Raw genomic sequence first — 23883 nt, 5'->3', positions numbered from 1 at the left:
GCCACATAAAAGATTAGATACAGAAGATGAGTAAAATCTGACGATCTAATGTGTGAAATGGTGACTATAGTTGATAACATTGTATTATATAATTCAAATTTGTAAAGAGAGTGGAACTTAAATGTGCTCACCAAAAACGAAACAGAATAAGTACAGAAAGTTACATAGTATGTTTAAGGGATACAAATAATCTTCTCCTTGAAAAAACCATTTTTTGACATTCATTTTGGGCAAACTATGCATCTCAATATAGTCATTACTCATCACTTAGACAGTCTCACACTGTGTGAACCATTTTAATTAAATAAAAAGTGGGGTAAATTACGGCACATGATTGTCACTTGCCTTCTTAAAGGTCCTGAGATCTGATAGCTTTCCTATTAAGTATAAGCAGTCTATGCTGTAGGTAAAATATACACCTTGATTTAAATTGCCTCTTCTTGTTTCAAAATTCCAAACTACCTTTATAAGTCTTTATGTTAACAAATATATCCACTTCAGAAGGCAAAGGCTATTAAGATTCGATGTCTCTGTGGATTGCCACTCAAGACATGAAGCTTAATATCATCGAGAGGACTGTGTCTTTGATAACAAAAAAGCCCCGTTGAAAAAATGTCCTGCCCAAAGAAACCACTTCACTCAGAAATTGAGTGTAGAATAGATCCAGCTGAAGCAGCTGTCAAAGCTTAAGCAGTTGCATATCTACAGGGTTTATAACTGGAATGGAAGGTGGGGCAGAGAACTGGGGACTATACAGAGTACTGGAGACTCTATACAGTGAGGTTATGGCTCTTTGGTGTTGAAAGGAGTGTGCTCTTACAAACTAGTGCTTCTCTTTATCTTATCTGGGCAAAAAAGTAAACAGAAAATTCTCATTACCTCTCAATGTCAGTGAGCCTGGAGGAGTCCCGGAATCCTTTGGCAAAAGGGTTACTATCTATTTTCAGCTTGGTTATCTGGAAAGGGAAGAAAGGGTAACAAAACAGTATCATTTCCATGGTCAAGGAAATAAAATCAGAAATAAAAACTTTGTTCATTTTCCATCATGGCACCCCAAGAATATCTTAATGTCTCTCAGTATTGTGATAAAGGTTAAAATTGCTAAGGAAGTTCACAAGAGGCCTAAATTGGGTGGAATGGTCAGAGAAGGCCTCAGAGAGAAGGAAGTAGTTGAGGACAGACTGGTCCTAAAACAGGCTGGAAGTCAATGGATAGAGACAGTTCGAAATGGGGGCCTTTTACAAACAGTGTGGCTGCCGTGTGAAGTATTTAAGAGAGTAGTGAAAGGCTAGAGCTCGACTGGGGAATGGGGAAGCTGTCTAGGAGGCCAGCATTGGTGGGTAATGGGGAATAAAAACAAGAACATTACCTCATGCTGACTTGGCAGCCTCATTTGTTAATACCATGGGTACCTATATATACCATAATGGATACCACAGTAGTAACTTCATGTTCAATACTATATGAAATACCTGACATAAATACATGATATAAAGCTTTCAGCATATAAATTTACCCCTGTTCCCCTTTCCATCTGACTAAATAAGAATCAAATTAGTGGGTCTCTTATTATCCTCCCATATAATGTTACTTACAGACTCTATGCTTATATGGAAAAAAAGTATTTCCTAATAAGAATCATAGTCTGAAGTATTAAGTGTCTATGTTGTGCTAGTCATAATTCACACAATATTAATGTAGAAAGATCCATTAAAATATATGCACTGCACCTTCACGGAAAAATACGTTAGGTTACAAAGAAAATAAATAAATAAATAAAACACTGATTAAAAGATGCTCTACTTGCAAAATTCCTGAGTGTTAAGAGCTAAAAGGAATGGAGGAGGATTATTGGAATTAGAGCCACAGACACCTTTAAAGAGAGTCATAGCTCATTTGTGTCAAAATGAGAACCCACATTCATCTTTGGAAAGAGAGACACACACAGAATAGTCTTAACCTGGAAAAAAAGTTATAGGTTGAGGGAGGCATGCCTTCCTCTTTCAAAGTAAGGAGTAAACACAATCAAAAATATATCTATTTTGAGATATATATATATAAAACAGTTTGAAATACTATTTTGCCAATAAGCAACTTTTCCTTTGATCAGAGTGTATCTACTTTTCATTTTAAACTATTAACATCTAAAGAATTGCTTTTTTCATTACAAAAGAAAGTCTTTTTTTTTACTTTTCAAGTTTTCTTAATGTGAGCTAACCAATGTACAAGCTGCAAAAAGCTATTTACCTCACTTAAAATAGAACTTCCCACACTGTCCTTACCAGAGAGACTGCACTTCTCTATCATTAACACTGGCAAGTTTTAAGATTGACTCTTTGATATTAGTTTTTAAGGGCACTTGACAGTGCCTCAGAAATGCTCATTTTTGTCCCATGCACATTCACTCTAGAGTAGCCAAAAATAAAATTGCTAATTTCCTTTTCAGCTTAGTTAATGGAAAATGGTAAACAGTGAAGGAAAGTGTGCATAGAAAGAAATATACAGGAACCACTGAGCTTGCCCCTAAAGTGTGGCCATCAAGAGTTTGTAGAGAACCTTCTCTCAAAGTCAGCCACCCCTTTAATCAAGGGCATGGATTTCTAAAATGGTCTATTTTAGCCATTCTTTCAGACTAGGATTTAGTATTAAAGGTCAGTTTTCAGGGCAAAGGCAAAAATTTTTATTTGTTTGAAATAAATTATAAACATCTTCTAAAGCCCAAGCAGTCAATATATTCTAGGATTATAAAACACCAACAAGATTTTTAAATCCTCAGAAACGGGATTTCTTTGATTATCTTTTTCTACTGAATAATTATAAATGAAAATACTTTAGATTTCTAAAGTGCTTTATAGTTCATGAAAACACTTTCACAATAATTTATCAACAGAAATGAGATCACATGGTCCCTAAAATTCCATGGAGCAGGCAGAGGCATACATAGAACTGGAAGTGGTTTAAGTGCCACTAAAGAAGCTGGCACCACATCCCCTGCAGTGTTAGGTGACGTTAAGTGTGAACCAAACCCAGATAAAAGCTTCAAACTGAAACTGTAAAATACAGCAATAAAGTTAAGTCTTCAAGTTCAATTCTTATAAGCTCATTTATAAAAAGTGAATGGATTTGCCAATGGATAAAACTTTCTGGAGACAAAGGCAAATAATATCTGATGGAGAAACTAATTTTGAACGAAGTCCTTTTGCAGCCATCCCTCTGAAATGTGAACCATATCAGGAATTCCCTGGTGGTCCAGTGGTTAGGACTTGGCCCTTTCACTGCCGGGTCCCGGGTTCAATCCCTGGTCGGGAAACATCCTGAAAGCCACGCAGTGCAGCCAAAAAAAATTTTTTAAATAAATATAACAAAAAAATGTGAACCATATCAAGCTTTGTTTGAGTCTTTATAAACTAAAAGAATAGAAAATATTATCTATCTGTTATAATAGTTAAAGAACCACCTTTGATCCACTTTGTCCCTGAAAAGGATTTTGAGAATTGTATTTGTTGTTATTTATATTTCCGGGAGGTAGACTGTTGGCTCAGAATGTGATGATTGTGGAGTTGTCATAGAAAATAAATATTCTCAGTGTGTGTGTGTGTTAGTTGCTCAATTGATGTGTCACCATATCTAGTATTACTGCCATAACTTTGAATGAGGAAGTGAATCAAATTCAACACAAGTTTTCAGATTTCTTTGGAATTTTCTTTCATTTATTGGAACTTTCTCTTTCCAGTATCTTTTTGGTCCTTCTTTCATCATCCCCAAGAGTATCAATGGTAACTTTTTTACTTTACATTTGATATAATTTCAAACTGTAGGAAAGTTTCAAGAATAGTACAACGTGTACTCATATAGCTAGATTTACCAGTTGGTTCAGCAGTGATTTAACTTTAGTGTGTTAAGTAGAAAAGGAGCTCAAGAGAGTAACCAGGTACTTACTTTCTCTACGGACTATTTTATCTAATTCCAGGGAAAAAAATTGCTTTTGGAAGTTAGAGAAAAAAAGCTGAATGGATCTCTTACTACTAAAATTGTATGGGGGCCCTGAACTAACCACTACAGTCTTGAACAGGCTTTATGGAGTACTGATTAGCAGTACAGGGACTGTGGGTAGACTTCTTAATGAGCCCACCGTGCTCACTGTGGTATCACTAGACTCTGAATCTACTGGGGTGCCAACAATAAGCACCCCAGAAATGTTTGTTTGAACTTTGCTTCAAGGACAAGCAGTCAGAAATATGATTTCATATGTTTACCAGTTATAGACTAGGTGAAATTCTTGAGTCTACATAAAAAGCATTTTGTTTTCTATTTTAAGATAAAGTAATTTTTAAATAGCAAAGTTTTAACATTCTAGTTAATCATGCACTTTTAAAAGGTCAGGCACAGATTTTATTCCATGGATATTTAAATAAAAACCAGTAGTTAATAGAAAGAAATTCATTTCTGCAGATATAGTTTTATATCCCTTTATGAAATTTGGGAGAATGAAAAAGTTACGTATTTGAGAACTGATGAGAGAAAGACCTGAGTTATACACAGTGATGTCAGTTGGACATCATTTTCCTAATATAGAATACCTGCAGCTTGTAAAGCTGTTGAACCAGCATCACCCATGTCAAAGGTAAAATTAAAAGGAAGATCCAAAAATAGTCAACTACCAAAAACATATGTAGAGAACCCATGTGAAACTACAAGTATGTCTTTATGATTCAACAACAAATTTTAAAAGCAGCAGTATTTTTCATTTTGTGAGGAAGAAGAATTAACAAGTAAGGACAGCAGTATGTGCTTAAGAAATCCTGTTTCAAGTGTATCTACATATATGCAAATCACTGACTAATTCTGGTCAAAATACACCCGTTTTTTCATGTATTATCTTAATAATATGGAACATAATGCATTTCCTAACCAAACAAATTCATTCTTTCAACATCTCCTTTATAGATAAATATATGTATAAATGGAAGGCAGATTTTGACACTGCCAGCTGCACCAAAGAGAAAGGGACTTTTTCTAGTAGTTATTATTCCATGTGATATCACTGGACTCTGAATATAGCTGGAGTTCCCAGCCACAAGGTGAAATTGGCCCTCAGAGACCATTTCTCCAATTATCAGGAAAAGATCTGTCCAAAGGCATTTAAAAATGAAACCTGACCTACACTTCAACTCTACAGCAATGGCATGCCTGCTCAAAAACAATGTATGACCTTTAAATCTTAAATTATAAAATAGTTTGTTGAAAGTATAATGTATTTAGCTTTAATCTAATAATGTTAAGAAATGCAATCATTTCCTCACAAAAACCAGAGGAAAAAATAGCAAAAAATAGAAAAAAGGTCCCGTTTTCATTACTTACAAATAAAACTACCAGACACAATAAATGAGAAGCTTTTTCACAAATTCTAATGGAAAATTTGATTTGGCTTTTAATATGTATATAAATAATGTCCTATCCAAAGTTTAAGAGATATAAAGGCGGTCCTAAGTGTGAACTTTTAAATCTTCTTTCTCTCTTTTCTCCCTGTTCTTTGTGCATGAAAATATTCTAATATTTATACTGTACTTAGTACACATTTAATTTGTTTATTTCCTATATATTTATTTTATGTTTATTATGGGTAAATCAGTAGACAAGCATGGTATAGCAGTGAAAAGGCAGTAAATGTGAGGAGGCCTAGAAAGAATCAAGGATAACTTCAGAAAACTGTATAAGACTAATGAAAATACTAACCCCCAAAATGATTTATTCACCCCAAGTGAATTTCGATTGGTCTTATGAGGTCTATAAACCATTTGCAAAAATGGCTCATTACTATACCAAATCAAATTTTTGACTATTAATTGAATTTCAAATATATATGTGAGTAGATTTCACGTCACCCCTGTGGCTGCCATCTTCTTTGCCTGTAAACTGGGACTAAGAACCAGACCATCTTAGGGAACAACTGTAAGGATCAAATGAGATGCTGTGCATAAACATGCCTTTGGAAATTGTAAGGCACTCTATAAATAAAGCACGTGGTGACTGTTGGACTGTCTCTGGAATGTCCAAAGAGGATTTGCCACCATTTGGATTTTTAAATGTTAGTGGCAACTTTTCAGTGAGATAAATGAATGCACAAATGTTATACTATTTATCTTTAAGTAAAAGCACACACACATACACACACACATACGGCATTGTGCTAGGGATTATGGCTTTAAAGGTGGGTGCACAGAAATAAACTCAGACATGGCAGGATCTATTGAGAAAAGCAGTACTGAATTTAATCACTTATTGTGGGTTATTTAGCAATGAAATGATATATACTAATCATATTAATCGTTACACTTAATGATGCAGTGAAAGCTAGCTAGGCGCTGGTAGGTGGATTTTGAGCCCATTTATAATCTTAATTGGAAATAAACATTTTCAAGAGGAGCAACTAGTGTTGGGATATGTGTTTATTAGAATCTTAGCCTATTTTAATTTAGCAATATTTTCAAATTCAGTTTCCCAACCTTGACACTGTCAGTGATCATTTTCTTGGCCTTGCAATCCAGCAGGATGCTACCAAAAAGGAGGAGTTAACACCCAGAAGATGGTTCTTTCACTTACCAGATTTGTGACCTTGGGCAAGTGTATTAACCACTCTGAACCTCAGTTTCTTCATCCACAAAATGAGGCTTACAGGGCCTTATCCAGGGGATCAGTGTCAGAATTAAGTGAGATATTGATTAAAAATATAGAGAGATTCTTCTAAATTAAAATAAATCCAAACCATGAACCTTAGGTGGATACTAGTTCAAAGGCGGGGGTTGGGGGAAAGGCTATAAAGACATTTGTAGGTCCATCCTGAAATTTTTAATATGAACTCAATTTTAGATGTTGTAAAGATATTGTGGTTACAAAATAATCTTATTGTCAGTCTAAACTTGTAGAAGTACTTACAGGTAAAGTATCATGATGCATGCATCTTAGTTTCAAATGATTGCGAGAAGGGGGAAAGTATGTACATGTACAGAGATTGAGAAATGGGGCAGGGGAGGTAAAGCAAGTTGGAAAAATGTTAGTTGTTGAATCTGGGTGGAGAGTATACGTGGTTCATTTTACCATTTGTTTAACTTTTGGATATTTGAAAATTTTCTAGATAAATGTTGAGTGGAAACAAAAGAATTCAGTGAGGTAATGTCACTAAAGCATATGGCTCCTATTTGAAACAGCTAATGCCAGTGGATATTTTGATTGTCAATATAGGTTGATTACCATCTTGTTACACTGGCTGCTGTCAGTGTGAAGAGCTCCCTGCACACAGCAGGTAAGCAATGAGCACTTGCTGAAAAGAAAAGAAAAGAAATTAACATAAAGAACTGAAACCCTCTAAAAAGGATGTCTTGAATCCATCAGGGTCACAAGCTGACAGGAGGTGAGGTTCCCCTTTCTTGGGGACACCAAGCACCTAAAGCTTAGAGGTTAGGCTTTTAAACCTAACTACCTGGATTCATATCTGTGATGGGAGCAGCAGGGTCACATTGGATAAGTTATTTAACTCCATGCCTCCATTCTTTGAACTGTAAAATGCAACATAAAAATACTGTTGTTCCTATCTCATAATGTCATTGTGAGGATCAAATAAGACAGTGCACTTTAAATGGTGCCTTGTGCACCCAAATATTAGCTGTTATTATAATTATGTAGATAATAACCTCCTATTCCGTGTTCCGTGATATGAGAGGTCCTGCCAATATTTATTCAGGATTGCTCCTTCACCAATTAAACCAAATCTAAGGTGTTACACTTAGAACTTTCCTTAATTTTGTTCTGTCTGTAATTTTCACTAAACAATCCCAAATTACCTTTTCTTGCTTTGGTTCCCTTTACAGATAATTCTGATAAAAGCAATGAAGTTTCCATACGACAAGTTTTTATTTCATTCTCAAACATCAGCAGGTTTTCTTGTATTAGTATAAATCTGATGTTTCATAATATAAAAGCTACTAATTCAGTTAGTGTAAATTGAATTAAATGTTTCAGGAATCTTTTCTGAACCTGTGATACCTGTATTACATGTATCCTCAAATAAATTAAAAATGGGATTGTTGATGTCAGTGTTCCAGATTCTAAGAGAAGGAGCATTATGTTTTAGGCCTTTGTGGGCTTCACTCTATACCCAAATTTTTAGCTTGGGCATTCTCTGAAAGTTGCCACTCTTGTGTTGTTATCTTAGGGATAATTAAAAAGTTATAGTACTTTGCTTTTACTTAAAGATAAATAGTATAACATTTGTGCATTCATTTATCTCATTGAAAAGTTGCCACTAACATTTAAAAATCCAAATGGTGGCAAATCCTCTTTGGACATTCCAGAGACAGTCCAACAGTCACCACGTGCTTTATTTATAGAGTGCCTTACAATTTCCAAAGGCATGTTTATGCACAGCATCTCATTTGATCCTTACAGTTGTTCCCTAAGATGGTCTGGTTCTTAGTCCCAGTTTACAGGCAAAGAAGATGGCAGCCACAGTGGTGAAGTGAAATCTACTCAAAGTCATATGGAAATTATAGGTGCTTATGCCTTACAGACACATACCCACTCTGGCCATTTTTCCACATCCCTTCTCTGACTTCCTGTTTCCTCATTTGTGTAGGGCTACCTGGGCTTTCAGTTTCATCTTCTTGCTCTTCCTGAGAGACTCAACACCATATTTCCTTGGTTGACCATCCCACTCTGAGCCATCTGTCAGGCAGCACCTAACAGTTATTCACTCAGAACCAAAATATAACATCCAGACATGAGGAGAGCAAGAGTCCTGGCTACCTATAACCAGTCAAATAAAAGCAAGACACAAAACCCAGAGTAAACGGACAATGTGAGTTCCTTTTACTCAAGTACAGTATATCAAAAGGAATTCTACTTCTGGTCCATTCGGACTGTGGAAAAGTTACTTGTCCTCTCTTAGCTTCAGATTCCTCACTAAAGAATGTTACCGTTACCCCTGGCCTTCAAGATTACGCTGACCATGAAAGAAGAATACATGGGGAAGTATCTAACAGCACCCAGTCCTTAGCAACACTTTGGTAAATATTTACAGTAGAGTTGGACTAAGCCTTATGGATGAAGAAATGCATAAATTTTAAATATGATTTACAACAGAGAGTAGAAAATATATAACTCAATATTATAAATTAGATATCTTGATGTTAATTAAATACACAACTGCTTACATACTACAGTTTATTATCTAAAGAGGCATTTAAGATCATTCTACTAGAATTATCTTACCCTGAAATACAGTTGAATAAATCTCACAAAATAATCTAACGTATCAGTAGCTTGGATAGTTGGCTAGCACACTATGTGTGCTAATTTAGCAGAAAAACTGAACTTCTAAATTTTATGAAGCAATGAGTTATGCTTACGCATGTCATGAGGCTCTACCAGAAAGAGAAGGAAGCAGGTAATGTTCTTGAGAAAATTTGAGAAGGCAGATTGGGTCAGGTTTGGGTGGGACATGGGAGCAGTGAACAGCCTGACCACGAGTATAAAGGTTCTAAGAAAGATGGTGTAATACAGACCTTCATAACCTTGAGCCACAGATACTCAACATATTTGGAAGTCCTGGGGCTGATTCTCCATAGCTTTCTCCAAAGTGAATTTCTGTTTTGAGTACTGGGATAGCCCTTCTCTCCAAGAAGATAACTCTCCTAAAGCCTTATCTTATTTGGGAAATAAATTGTGAAGGGTATACTCACCAGTTGATTCTGGTAGGCAGTGACCGCCGTAAAAACTGTTTCTGGAAAGATGAATGTTCTGAATTCTTCAGACTTCAGATTGAGTAATGATGCTGTGTGGTCTTTCTTCTTAATGATGTGCACCCGTGGCTGGTACTTATGCATTGAGTTCAAAATTATCTGTAGCAAAGAGTGGGAAGTACAGTACTGGATTTTAAGTACTTATAGTGCTAATAAACAGGCCAAATTACAATGAGGCAAAGAAAGAACCATAAAATCTACAGTGTCAAATGCAGTTTTAAGATTAGGATCTACCCTTTCCATTCTTCAGGCAAATAGTTTTCACAAGATACTGCAGAGTATTGTGAGTCACGTTTTACCAAACCAACTGCAAATAATACAGGTTGTTTCAAGTGTCCTTTCTAAAATGATAGAGGAAAAAGTCATCTGGAGGATGTTTATTTTTTAAAAAACGCTTTCTGTTTTTTAGTCTGGTTAGACCAAAGGCAGTATGTCTCTAAATTTTCTAAAGTAAGAAATTACATATTTGAGGAGGCTAGATTGTTATTTGGGGCAGTGGGGGGTGAGGGGTGGGTGGCAGATGGGGCAGAGGGAATAAAACAATTTTAAAAGGCAGTGTGGTATAAGGTAGACCTTGGTTGGAATACTGAATCTGCTACTTTCTAGCTTTTTAATCTTGGGCCAAGTGATCTCACCTCTCTTACCTCATTTTCTTAAATGCAAGAACAGTATTAACTTCACAGGGGTTGTGGTGAGGATCAGATGCTGTAACCCTTGTAAATCACATAGCAAATAGGAAGTGCTTAGTAAACTGTATTATTATTATCGTCGTCATCATTTCTGACAACTTCATTGATTCCTGACTTACAGTTACAAACTAAATAAGAATGTTAGTGATGGACGTCTTCCATTCCATAGCTGCTAAAAGTTGCCCGGTACTTAGAGATCAGAAATATACCCTGTTAACAAGGCAGTATTTTTCATGTATCATTTAAATAAAATACAATAATTTACCATTATGAAATTTGAGCAACAAAATTTACTTTCAGATATTAAAGATTTTCCCCATCTCCCCCCGCCCCGCAACCCAGACAGCTACCTAAATCTACAAAATCGGGTATGTCTTTCCTGGGATAACAGGGCTCACAATGTACGCCCTTCACCCCAAGGGCCTAGCAGAGAGCTTGGCTCTCAGGGGAGGTGTCTGACACATGCTGTGGCAGGACTAGGGTCAATGGCATGCAGTGTTGTTGCTCTCTTGTTCTTTGGCTAACTTGGGTGTGGTGGGTGAGTGTTAACACTGGTTGACTTGAGCAGAGTTAAATACTAGTCACTGTGAGATAACCGATACAGAATCAATCTCTTTCCATGCTGAGATAAAAGCCAACAAAGTTACAGGGCATTAACTGGCATTGAATTTTTGAACATGCCATCTTTTTATGATCCCAGACCTGAATAGGAATTACTGAAAGAAATGAGACGTTCAAATGAATCAAAATAAACTTTAAAAAAAAAAGTTATCTCTTTGTGTAATGCGTTTATTCTAAGGAGTTCAAGATATCTGTGCTCAGTCATAAAACTGGGATAAACTTGAAGTGACAGAAGTAAACATTTGCCTTCTAATCCTGATATAAGAAAAACCTGAGCATTCATTATATGTTCTACTAAGAAGATAGAGCTTTCAAATCATACACATACACACACTCACACACGCACACACACACACACACACACAATGGGAAAAAACCTAAGCTTTAAATAAGGTCCCCTCTTCCTTATACCACCCCCACGTTAATTTCCTTTAGGAAAGGGTGCTGGACAGACTCAGACCCCAGACTGAGTCTCAGATCCCAGGGCTCCTTGAACCTCTGCTCAAGCTTTCATGGGGCTAAGAAACACTGATAGAAATGTAGACTTTGTTACATCGAAGAAATAAATTCCTGGAAATAAGAAATTTTCCTGGAATGCATCTACAAAGGGGGCTTCTTTAGGACTGATTCAAAGAACTTGGCTAAACAACACAGGATCTAAAAATATTTCCTGGTACTTTTCAGAATACACTATTTCTGGTGACAAAGAGTTATATTAAATAATAAAATTTTAAAGCTAAAATGGATATTAGCAACCATGTAAGACTTAAACAATTTGTCAAGGTCTAATCTTAGCATAATCAGACTAGAACCCAGAGCTCCTGAAATATAGCTTAGTGCTATTCCCATCCATGAAGCTGATGCTAAAAGGAAAACATATCAATTCTGGACAACTGATCTCAAAATGAATTCTCAGGTCTTTCTGGAAAAACTCAAACAGTTCTTACAAAAGTTTCACATTGGAAAATACTAGAACCATAAAAAAATTTCATTTCTCTCTGCAAAGATTTCAGTGGAGCCCAAGAAATTTTAATATGAATGACATTAAGAATGATCATGGGCCTACAGAAAATGTCTCTCAGATACTTCATAAATTTTAACCTGAAAAAAAAAAAATCTGTCAATGAAAACATCTGAAAGAAAGGACAATTCTGCCAACGTCCTTGAAGGTAAAAAAAGTCAGTTATCTTTTCCAATACATCAAGTAACAGAAGCCTGTTAACCTACTTCCTACTTCCTACTTCCTGCAGTGCCACCAGCAGACTTGTGAGTTAACCTGGTTACTCTGACTTGGTCAAGATAAACAAGATCTCCTGTGGGCATATGGATGGTGGCAGTGCCTGAAGTGATTTACTTGGTTCCAGGTTCAATCCAACCATTAGAAACCACGTCTAGAGCTCTCTCTTATCTATGTGTAACCGTCTTTTTTGAGAAAAGTTTTGAAACTCTTCCTTTAAATTGCATAAATCCAGTAAAAACTAAAACCTTAAGTAACAGGAGCCTTAATAAAGGGGATAAGAGAGAGAATAATTATATCAGAATATCTAAGCCAAGGAAAGCAACTATGAAAATCCCAATGTGCTTTCTGGCAAACGAGGCAAAAAAAGAAACAGTATTCTCCTCATCAAAAAGAAGCATGTATGTCTGTCTAAAGTTTTCTTAGCATAAAATCTAACACAGATTTTAAAAAATGTGAATCTTTATTTAAGAGCATGAAATAACAGCACAGATAGTTCCTTAAAAAGCAGTCTTAGCAAACATGGAAAAGCCTGTGTCAACAGCTATTTGTTCTATTAATTGTTGATAAGAGCTGAGAATTCCAATTTCTCTTTTCTTCAACATTTTAATGAACTCCTTACTGATGTAAAATCAGATTGTTTTGTTTTTAACTGCAAGACTTCATTGTGTTTTAATATTCATAAGGCTCTCTACAGAGGGGATATATAATGAGCTAACAGCACTTTCCCAAATTTATTTGTACATAAAATCCTTTTGTCCCATTGCATCTCACAAGAATGTATTCTGTACAACACACTTTGGGAAACCCCCATAGGAGGTCTCAGCCCCATTCCCTTTATGCTGTGTTATCTGATATACCACTGATAGAAATTAGATGTTTAATCCAAGAAATGGGCTGTAGTAACCTCCAAAATGCACATTCCCTTTGTTTAGTTGGTGCAGGTGGTAAAGCAGTTGCAGAAGTAGGAATCCATGGTGCCAGAGGTCCCTGACCCTCTTGCATAGAAATGGCATACAGCATCTCTGTAAATGACCTCTTGACAATAGCAGTCAAGGTTCTCTGTAGAACAAATAAATGTTCTCATAGAATGACTCAGAGCTGGAGGGTGGGAGGGGGAAAGGGAGAGAGGAAGAGACATCGAGAGAGGAAGTTTTATGTGGTTTCTCCATTCCATCCCAGGGAATCCGCATAGTCCAAGCACTGTACTTACATGGCCATGTTGATCCAGTTCATTGTTGGTGAGTTTCACCTTTTCAAAAGACACCATCTGTTTAAGTAGCTGCTCACCAGTAAAAGGAGAGTCTGGATGTACATACAGCCTAAGAAAATTATGAGAGAATTTTATTGAGACTTTAAAAAAAAAAATCTCTTTGGGTTATAAAATATTCTGATTCTAAAGGAACACAAAAATATCATATAAAGTGAATTTTATTTGCCTCGTATAATCTCAAATTTATAATACAGCAATACCAAAATGCTGAAACATCTAAATGTGTTTCTTTGTGTACCAATGACTTAAAAGGGGTTATACTAATGGTAGTATATATATGTTAATCCTAATCTCCCAATTTGTCCCACAGGAAGCTCAGCTCAGTGCTCTGTGACAACCTAGATGGGTGGGATGGGGGCGGGTGGGAGGGAGGTCCAAGAGGGAGGGGATATATGTATACATATAGCTGATTCCCTTCATTGTACAGCAGAAGCTAATGCAACATTATAAAGCAATTATAGTCCAATTAAAAATAAATAAATAAAATATACTTAATACATTTTCTGTTATTTGCTGAACAAGCCATTTTTTTAAAGGTGGGTTTTTCCCATCGACCTAGTCAACTACTGGTCTGCTTCTGTCAAATATAAAATCCTATTGTTGTAGATATTTTCAAAAGAAAGACTAGGTTATAACTAATTGCAAAATGAATTCCTAGTATAAGCACTGCTAAAAAGCAATGAAGACAAAGAATTTAAAAGAGGAAACAATTCTAGAGAATCTATTCATTTAAACTTGAAGGTGATTCAAATTAAAGTTTGTGTTCTTTATAAACAAGACAGAATAATTTTAATACAGTGACCTGGGGAACTTTTAATAGTCCACAGATCACATAGTCTGTTTGCTTCTCCCGGTACTTTAAATATTACTACTTTCATCATCACCTAGTTAAGTGCTTACTAAGGAGAGTGAAAACAAGTTGGGTAAGCTTCAAATTATTCAATGTATTTATCTGTAAACAGCCTAAGCAAAAAAAAAAAAAAAAAAAAAAAGGCTTTGATGGGAAAAAATATACTTATCAAGTATTTATCGTTTATTGATCAGCTGCGATGTTCAAGGCAGTCTTTTACTCACTGACAGTTAAATGCCTGCAAGCTTCACACTAAGTACAACTCTTTGTAAATCACAATCCTAGTATGCACTCAACATAAGCGTTTCTGAAGTCAGGGATATCATAGAACTAATGATAGGGAAAGGAAATATCCTTGATTTAATGGGATAAATTCCTTTATCCATGCAATGGGTTATTTATATCTATATTTTGTGTAGAATCTTTATAACTATCATTAAACAAATATTATGGTTGGGGCAAAGGCAAGGAAAAAAGTTTAAAAACATATTCATGTAAAGAACAAGAAGTCTATGCCGTGGTTTGTCACATAGAGGACTAAGAATAGAAGAATTGGGTGCACGTGCTGCAACTCACAAAGCCCACAAGAAGCAAAGCACAAAACAGGCTGACAGCACTAAAGATTCTTACCAGACCCGTACAAGAACTTAGGTGTTTGTCTGCCTGTTTGTTTGATTTTTTTTTTTAAGGAGTGCTCAAAATTGCCTTCCAATTGAAGTATTCTTTGATGACACAACCATAATAGCTTTTCAAGTGTCACCCCTCCAAGGCTATAACTTTATAGGTGCAGTTGTTTTACTAATCAGCACCACATCCTACCCACTCCTCCAAAAAGGTTCAAAAATATTTAAAGTCCTAGAAGTTGATGAGATGGTCCCTCTTTAAGTATCAATTCACCACATATGATAACATTAATAAAGATTAATTTATTTAAATATCAACTACTTTTTAAAAAAAGGAAATGTCCTATATGAAAATATAACATTATTTAGGTCATGTATAATGTCTTGTCCATTATTATGATCAAATGATATTGTCAAGCATCATTTCTTCTGATAAGGAACAGCTGACTGATGAACTTCAGTCTAAAATAAAGTGCTTCAAAGAACTGGAACTGCAAGGAATTTCTACCATCAGTTCAAAAATGATCACCTCCCAAGTTCTTCACCTTTCCCATATGGAGCTAGAAAATATAGCACTATGTCTTTTAATAATAATAACAGTTGCTTATATGATCTAGAATATTTCTATCCTATAATGCACAAAACATTTCAATCTAATATCAATATAAGTAAGCTTGAACTAGTATGAATGAAAAAACATACAGGAAGCCCTGCTTCTCTCAAGTCCTCTGGGACTTAAAATTCCAGCAGTAGCTTAAACATGCTTCAGTTAAGATAGTGTATTGGTACATGCTTTCCTTTTCCAGCCAGAACAGATTAGTAACATAAACAAGGCATGTCATATTTCCAACTGGCCTGCACCAGTTCCCCATACCTTCAGATAGGAGGAAAAATGTATGCTAAATAAGAGTGATTAACTTCTTAGAGGAAAGACTTAGAGAAAAAAAAAGAAAAGGGGTTTGCTTGTAAAAATGGTTAGGAATCTGCTAAAATACTTCTCTCATTCTCTCTTCTTTCTTCCTCTCTCTCCCCCTTTAAAAAAAAACTAAATTTTGGAAAGAAGCTCTAGAGTAATGTGAACTGGCTAGTTAATAGTAAATAGTAGAGAACACTAATTATATTCATTTAAATATCTATTGTAAATTTGTAAATCTTGCTTCTTTTTTAAAAAAAAAATCAGTGACATTTAAAAAAAATTTTTAGTCCTAAAAATTATTTAATATGTTATTTAATATATCAGTTTGGAAGGGCTGGGAAGATCTCCTTCCTAGTCTCTTGTGGGAATGGAAAACTTGGAGAGGCTTCTTTTAATCTCTTCTCCAGTGTATTTAATATACTGTAAGCTCAATAATATGATCAACCACTAAGTAAGCTTAATATTCCATTTGAACTGTATGTGTAAATTGTGTTGATTCTGTGCCTTGACTTAGACTCCAGACTAGATACTAACAAAGAACCATACTTTGAACCATAGCTTCAGAGTTCCTAAACCTGTACATTTAAATAAATTCTTAGCTCTGATATGAACTTCCAATCAATTATAAAAATTAGTCATAAAACAACTTTAAAGCTGTAAGGCTTGGTTTTAGAACCCTAAATGTAAACTCAGCTAAGATTCATTGTTTGTATTAAAGTATGCAGTTAAGAGTCCTGTTCTTAAACTATTAGTATTCACATAAGTAAGAACTTGCTGGTTTTTTTCCCCCAGAATGCTCATTTGGGCAGTAGCAATAAAGGTTTGCATGTGATTTTTAAAACGGAGTTCTCCTGGAAAAACATTACCAATGAACAGCACAAAAACGAACATGTTTTGTTTGGGTCATTACCTAATATATTGAGTAATTTCTCAGTAAAAGAATATTTTTTTAACATCTTTATTGGAGTATAATTGCTTTACAATGGTATGTTAGTTTGTGTTTTATAACAAAGTGAATCAGCTATATATATACACACATATATCCCCATATCCCCTCCCTCTTGTGTCTCCCTCCTACTCTCCCTATCCCACCCCTTTAGGTGGTCACAAAGTACGGAACTGATCTCCCTGTGCTATGTGGCTGCTTCCCACTAGCTATCTATTTTACATTTGGTAGTGTTTATAAGTCCATGCCACTCTCTCACTTTGTCCCAGCTTACCCTTCCCCCTCCCCGTGTCCTCAAGTCCATTCTCTACGTCTGCGTCTTTATTCCTGTCCTGCCCCTAGGTTTCTCAGAACCTTTTTTTTTTTTTAGATTCCATATATATGTGTTAGCATACAGTATACAATGGAATATTACTCAGCCATAAAAAGAAATGAAATTGAGTTATTTGTAGTGAGGTGGATGGACCTAGAGACTGTCATACAGAGTGAAATAAGTCAGAAAGAGAAAAACAAATTCAGTGGAAGAATATTAACTTGATGTCGAATTACATTTATCCACTAATTATAATGAGGTAAAAAAAGAGTTTGTTTTTCTTACTTAAAAATCTCTGAGCCTTTTACTGGTCAAAAACAACCACATTTTACCAATATGATATTTACTATGTGAAGTTATAACCACGTTATAACAAATATTTACTATAAACAACTACTTTACTAAAATGAAGACTTCTGAAAAGGATTTTAGGGCAGCCACTTCATCAGTAGGTTTATTATGTTTGGTGTTAGCCAAATAGAAATGATGGATGCCATATGAAATGGATCCAGATTTCTAATAAATATTCCAATTGAAATTTAAGAAAAACTTTGAAATGAATTATGACGAAGATAAAATTAAAGGCAATGTTCTGCATACAAACTCTTGCCTTTCTCAGAGACTAACCCATATTTTGTGTAGTTAATCCTGGAGTGTCTGGGCTTGGAAAGCTCTCTTACCAGAACTTACGGCTTTAAAAACAGACCTGCTTAAAATTCAAACAACCAGGGCAGGAGACATTCTGCCAGCAAGGTTAATACAAATTTTGCTTGGCTGGAAAATCTGGAGGCACAAACCTGGCTGGCAGCGGAGGGTCCGCCTTGCCAGCCACCAGCCAGGAGGACCGGTGGTAGGCATAGCGGTACCTCTTGTTGTCCACAGGGACGATGTCCATCAGTACTATGTACTTGGCCTCAGAATCCACGCCGGAAAAGGACACACGGATGGTAGGAAACATCCTCCTGACACAGTGAGACAAAGAGAATCACCCGAATTAGAGAGGGAGGAAAAGGGTCTGTCTGCCTTCCCTCCCTACCCAGCCCCCAAACTCTTTGTGTTTCCTGTAAAGCCATTCAGGGATGTGAATACGGAGACTGACCTTCTCCCGAGCCTAGATAATCTTAAGTGTCATCTCTGTAGGAGTCCTCATTAATACCCAAAGGTCTGCAATTAGGGAAAATCCTGTGCTAAATCACCAAGCCCATTAGGCTCCCAGACCAAAATCTCCAGAGCAGACGGAGTCCTATAACCTCCTTGCCTTGCAGGGAGAAAACTTACTCTTGCCTTAGTAGAAAGCCAGAGCAGGGTTCTCAAGTTGAGTTTCGTTTCGGAAGACTCTGGGCGGTGTGTCCCAGAGTCCTGACAGCTGGAGCAGTCAGGCGCCAAGGGGCCACCGACCCCCAGAGCCTTAGCCCCAGTCCCAGGAGCAGCCTGCACCTGGGACTTCCTGCCTGCCCTGAGTCAGCCCACTGCGGCGCCAAGAGGCCCCCTGCACCAGAGCTCCTTCCTACCGGGAGTGTGGTCGTTTCAAATTTCATTCTTCCTCCCAGGTTTTCATTTTAGTTTTTAATGGGAGCTTCTGCAAATTGAGGCTGATAAAAGGGAAGCCAAGCCGCCTGCCTCCCTTACAGCACCCAGCAGCCCGCCCTGTACCCCGGCACGAGCTGAGTTCCTGCTTCCCTCCAGATGCCGACCCTGCACCCAGAAGCCATCCCAGGCTGCAGGGGGCCAGAGATCCCAGTCCCATGCCCTTAGGGCAGGGGTGGGGCTTCCCACTGCCAGATCCCAAGAAAGCAAATGCCTGGACATCTGTCTCAGCAGCTCTTTCCAAAAGCAAGTCTGCCGAAAGAAACCCTCCTTGAGCGAAGCTTCCTCTTGGAGCTCAGGACCAGTAGAGTTTCACCCAGTTCCTGGAAACTCCCTCTGCCACCCAGGGCACTATTCCCTTCTCCCCACTCCTCACCCAACAAGCCCCCCTACAACCTGCCAGACTTGGTGATGATCATCTCCGTGCCCAGCTCGTGGAATTTGTCCCAGAGCTCCTTGGTCTCCAGGCTGCAGGCAATTTTGGCCATTTCCTCGCTGGGGATGATGGGGGTGGTGGGGATCAGCGGCTCAGTGCATAGAGAGGAGGAGGATGGGCTGCTGTTGCCCGCGACGCTGCCACCAAACTCCCCGTGAGCATCTAGGCTGGTCAGCTCGCCCAGGGGCTGAGCGCAGGACGACTTCTCGACAAATTGTTCTGCAGGCAAAGAGAATTGAGAATGACAGCTAATTCTGTCAAGAAAAGATACAGGAAGGAGAACAGCGCAACTGAAATAGGTTCCTGGATTTGACTTTGGAAAAGTTACGCACAGAATCTCCGGGAGGGCAGCAATAACCCATCACTATATAAATTAAGCCTGAAATTCCTGTGAAGTGACATGGCTCCTGCTTGCTTACGGAACCAAATGAGTGAGTTTTAGAACCGTGGTTTGTTACCACCATTACTGAAACCCACTCTGGAGAATAGAAATGCGAGGAGTGGATAAAGGGAAAGGCATGATCATAAAGAATTAAAAGCAAGTAGTCCTGTTGTTATCCCTCCCATGTTCTAGACTTCACAGCTTGTGGGCTCTAGTGCCAGTTCTCCCTCATTGACAAAGGGGACACTTTTCTGCAGGGAGATCAAGGGAGTGAAGAAATCAGCACCTTCCTCACTTTGAGAGAAACTTCCCTTCCCTCCTGGAGTCCCCTCCCCATAAGAGAAAGTGAAAAAGGGGTGTTGGGGGGGTTAAAAAAATTAAGTCACTTCGCTTCTCTGCCTGGCTCCCAGTTTCCTAGGCTTTCAGATGTTACATTAGGGCATTTTTATAATTTCCCTCCCAGCCTGAGAGCTTATGAAAGACTAGCATATTTATTGCTTGTTAAATCACAGGAGTACAATCTCTGGGCCAATTTTTTGGACTGGGCTTGAAACAAGTACTTGAGGGATGATATGTGTATTTCTCTCTCTCTCTCAAGAACGTTTTGGAAGTGAGCAAAAGAACCCCAAACCCAGAAGAGCAGAGTATTAAAGTAGGAAGAACAGTTTGCCATCTGCCATCAAGCTGAAACACCACTGCATACGAACCAAACATTCTCCCCCACAGATGATAAGGGCCTGGGACTACACCAGTCACTTTGATGGAATACAGGGGGAGCTCTGTAATTGTCCCAATTATCTTGCATCCTTTAAAAAAGAAACTACTTGAATCCGCAATGTGAAACTGAACTTCAAACAGCTCTGTTCTAAGTGCCCTCAAGGAATTGAAACAAGTTTTATATATATATATATATATATATATACATACACACACACACATACATACGCACGCATACACACGCACACACACACATACATACACACGCACACATATAATGTTTTATTTCTCATATTTCTCTTTTGACTTGGGGCAGGCAAGCAGGACGTAGAAAATTTTTACCTTCTTTTCTCTTAAAATAATAATCCAATTCATGGAAGCATTTTAAATTAAGAATAACCAAATTAATTATCCTTCTGTTTTCAAATTCAAAGAGAACCATGCCATGGCAAAATCATATTTTTTACTAATGTTTTCAGAAACACATTCACATAACATCTGTATAGGGAATTAACAAGTAGCCTTAGAAATTTTCTGACAATTGAAAAACACAAATGCTGTAAGCTCCAGACTAACCAGTGGGTCAGGGTTGGGAAGTGGAGGAAGAAGAAAATGATACAGAAATGCTCTAACACAATGTTATATGTCAATTATATCTCAATTTTTAAAAAAATTAATGATCTAGTCGTCTGAGGTGGTTCTTCTGAGTAGATTTAACGTGTTTAAATGAGCAGTAATGAGACACTTGTGACTCCCACCCTACAGTTTCTTCAGCATCTCGCTAGTGTTTCATTCTCTCTTAACAGGTATTTCACGTGCCGGAGTCCTTGGCTTACAACTGCTAATTGTGCTCTGTTGAACTGGCCCCTGAAAGGGACTAGAATGCCTTCTGGTTGTTTTTGGAGCCGGTCTCAAAAGCCCCAGGGGAGGGAGGATGCTCATTTTACAGACTGGGGTAAGGGTGGAGGTGCCGAGAGCTGTGAATGGTTTTATAATTTAGAATTCAGAGGAGGGTGGGTTTTTTCTCAGGAAAGTAGAGAAGGAAGCAATGTTGCAATGACAGTGGAGCTGAAGCTGGCATGTTTCCCAGTCTACTGTCTGTACTTCTGTCAGGAATTTTAACCAGAAATCCTCTTTTCCTGCTAGCTACCAAACTGTAATGGGGGCATTTATAAAGAATTCAGAGGCCCCCTAAATAGGAGCGGATAATGTTGGGAAGTGCCATAAACGTAACTTTGAAATTGGTGGTGAATTTTTTTCTAAACAGTTGGAGTTTGTCTGATTGGTTGTTTCCATTTCTTTGGCAGGTTTAGATTTACCCAGGAGGATAGGTGGGAAGAACCAGGGAAAGGGAGTGAAAACCTTGGAAGAGAGACTTTTTGACATGTTTTCTGGAGATCATCCGGTTTCCTTTTCCTTGGTTCTAAGTTGCTGCAGGGATTTTAGTTCTCTCTTCTCTCTCTGCCCAGGCCCCTTATTTTTCATCTCTAACATTTCATCTTTTATATTATTATTGTTGTTTCAAAGTGTGAGATGTTAAAATGTTGAGAAGGACAGGGAGAAGGAAGAAAAAAATTGATGAGAGTTTAAAAGTTATTTAAAATATTACCCTAAGTTCGCTGTTTGATGCTTTCCACAGTTTTAGGGCTACCAGATGATCAGGATGTGGAATAGTGATTACCTGGGGACCCAAGAGGTGATGATGAGAACACTTCTTTCTCCCTCAGTTGTGAAGGGACTTAAAACACTTATCTCCAGCAGTTTCTTTCCCACACAATTCACTCGTGGTAAGGGGAATATAGTCCCCTTTTTCCCTTTACTCTGAGAGTAGTGTCTTCTATAAATGGTAAAGGTTGTTAAATAAACAGTATAGCTAAAAGTTGAGGAATCTGGGAAATGGTAACTGGCTAATGTTTTTGCCAACCTCCACTGATGTCTTACAGATAAGTCTAGAGCTTCTGTGAAGAAAATGGTTCATGCGGGGACAACTGGCTTATTCTACGGCACTTGACAGTTGTCTTAAGGAGCTGACTTTGTGTAGTCTATTCAAGTCGGGGGAAAAACAAAATTAAACTAGTTTCTTGTGAAGTCAGAGTTTCCTTGGTTTCAAATGCACAAGCAGGTGTTACACGCATCGTAAATCCTGTTGAGTCTTTAAAAGGGGTTTTATTATTATTTATCCCCTAAATGTTTTTATCCCAACAAAGTTACACACACCGGATGTCCGACTTGACATAAGGATTCTAGACAAATAGGGAAAGCGACTAGCGATATACGTACGAGATAGGAAACCGGTTGCATTTAACAGACTGTGAAGTCCCCAAAGAATTCGGGCCTAAGAGAAAAAAAAATCTCCGACCCGCAACGTATAGTCTATGGCCTGAGGGTCAGAGCTGCCGCGAGCCGGGAAAGGTGGCCACCCTCGAGAGCCTCCTGAAGCTAGGGAACAGAGGGACAGACAAATGTGCAGCACTCCCATGCCTGCGCACCCCGACGGCCTAGCATCCGACTTACCCAGTGGTTTGATAGTGTTCTCCGTAGCTTCCTTCTCTTTGGAGCCGCCGCTCGACATCAGCGCGGCGATGGAGAAGGCGTTGGCCCTGGAGGAAAGCTGGGGCTTGGGCGATGCCGTGAACTCCATGGCCCCTAGTGCGCGGTCCTGGCCAGGGACCTGGCCTGCCGAACTGCCGTCCAGCTTCCCCAAGAGAGACAGAGACTGAAACACAGCGGAAAGTTTCCAAGTGCAATCACAGGGGAGTCGGGGACTCTAGATGAGTCAGCCCCAACCTCCCGAGAGCTCCACACCGGCCTCTCCTTTCCCCCACCGCAAGAGCCTCGAGCCGCAGAGACTTCAAACTAGTCGGAGAGGACCAACCACGGTCTCAGCTAAGTGTGCAAGCACCGGGACGCTCCGTAGGACCACAGGCTGTGCCTCCGGAAGCTGGAGACGGGCATCAGCTGCGCAAAGCCCAGGGGTCCTGCAGCACCCGCTCCACGTCTTTCCTCCCTCCCCACTCTGGGGACAGTCGGAGCGGCCGAGCGCAGCTAAAATGGGGCGGTTGCCTGGGAGCGGGAGCGTAGCCGTGCGAGCACGGCGGGGCGCGGAGGACACTGCGCCCGGGCGTTCGCCGCCCTGCGCCTTAATTTGCTGGCAGCTGCGATCCCGGCGGCCCGCAGCCAGTCAGCGCCGCCACACGTCACCGCTTCCTGATTCCGCCGCCGGGGGCGGGGCCGCGGGGCCGGGTGGGGAGGGCGCGCCCGGGGCGCGGCGCCCGCGTGGCCTCGCTCAGCAGCCGGCTGGAGCATGGCACCCGTTCGGGGAATGGGGTGACACCACCAGGCTGGCGCAGCGGCCGCGGACTCAGCCGGCCTGGTCTCGCAGTCCAGGAGTGAGAAGGAGGTGATCGCTGTCGGGAGGGGACATTTTGGTCGCGTCCTAAGACCTGGGATCTCGGGAACGTAGACCAGAGGAAGCCTCGGGGAGTTTTTGCTCCTT

At 38.9% G+C, this 23883-nt stretch overlaps 1 protein-coding gene across 1 annotated transcript in view; it reads right to left on the bottom strand.

Annotated features, from left to right (window-relative positions):
* The window catches only part of TBX20 (T-box transcription factor 20), a 51193-nt gene extending 27700 nt beyond the window's left edge, over positions 1–23493 (bottom strand). Inside the window, exons 1-6 of the mRNA XM_007182328.2 lie at positions 22902–23493; positions 19249–19507; positions 18063–18227; positions 13558–13666; positions 9738–9896; positions 880–956 (exon numbers count right to left, since the gene is read on the bottom strand). Of these exons, the coding sequence (XP_007182390.1) occupies positions 880–956; positions 9738–9896; positions 13558–13666; positions 18063–18227; positions 19249–19507; positions 22902–23028 (896 nt within the window). The 5' untranslated portion in view covers positions 23029–23493. The remainder of the gene's footprint in view (positions 1–879; positions 957–9737; positions 9897–13557; positions 13667–18062; positions 18228–19248; positions 19508–22901) is intronic.
* Between the last annotated feature and the right edge of the window lie 390 nt (positions 23494–23883).

This window comes from Balaenoptera acutorostrata, chromosome 7 (genome assembly GCF_949987535.1).
Source record: "Balaenoptera acutorostrata chromosome 7, mBalAcu1.1, whole genome shotgun sequence".
Lineage (NCBI taxonomy): Eukaryota > Metazoa > Chordata > Mammalia > Artiodactyla > Balaenopteridae > Balaenoptera > Balaenoptera acutorostrata.
Note: the sequence above shows the minus strand (reverse complement) of the source record. Positions and strands in the feature narration are given on the sequence as shown.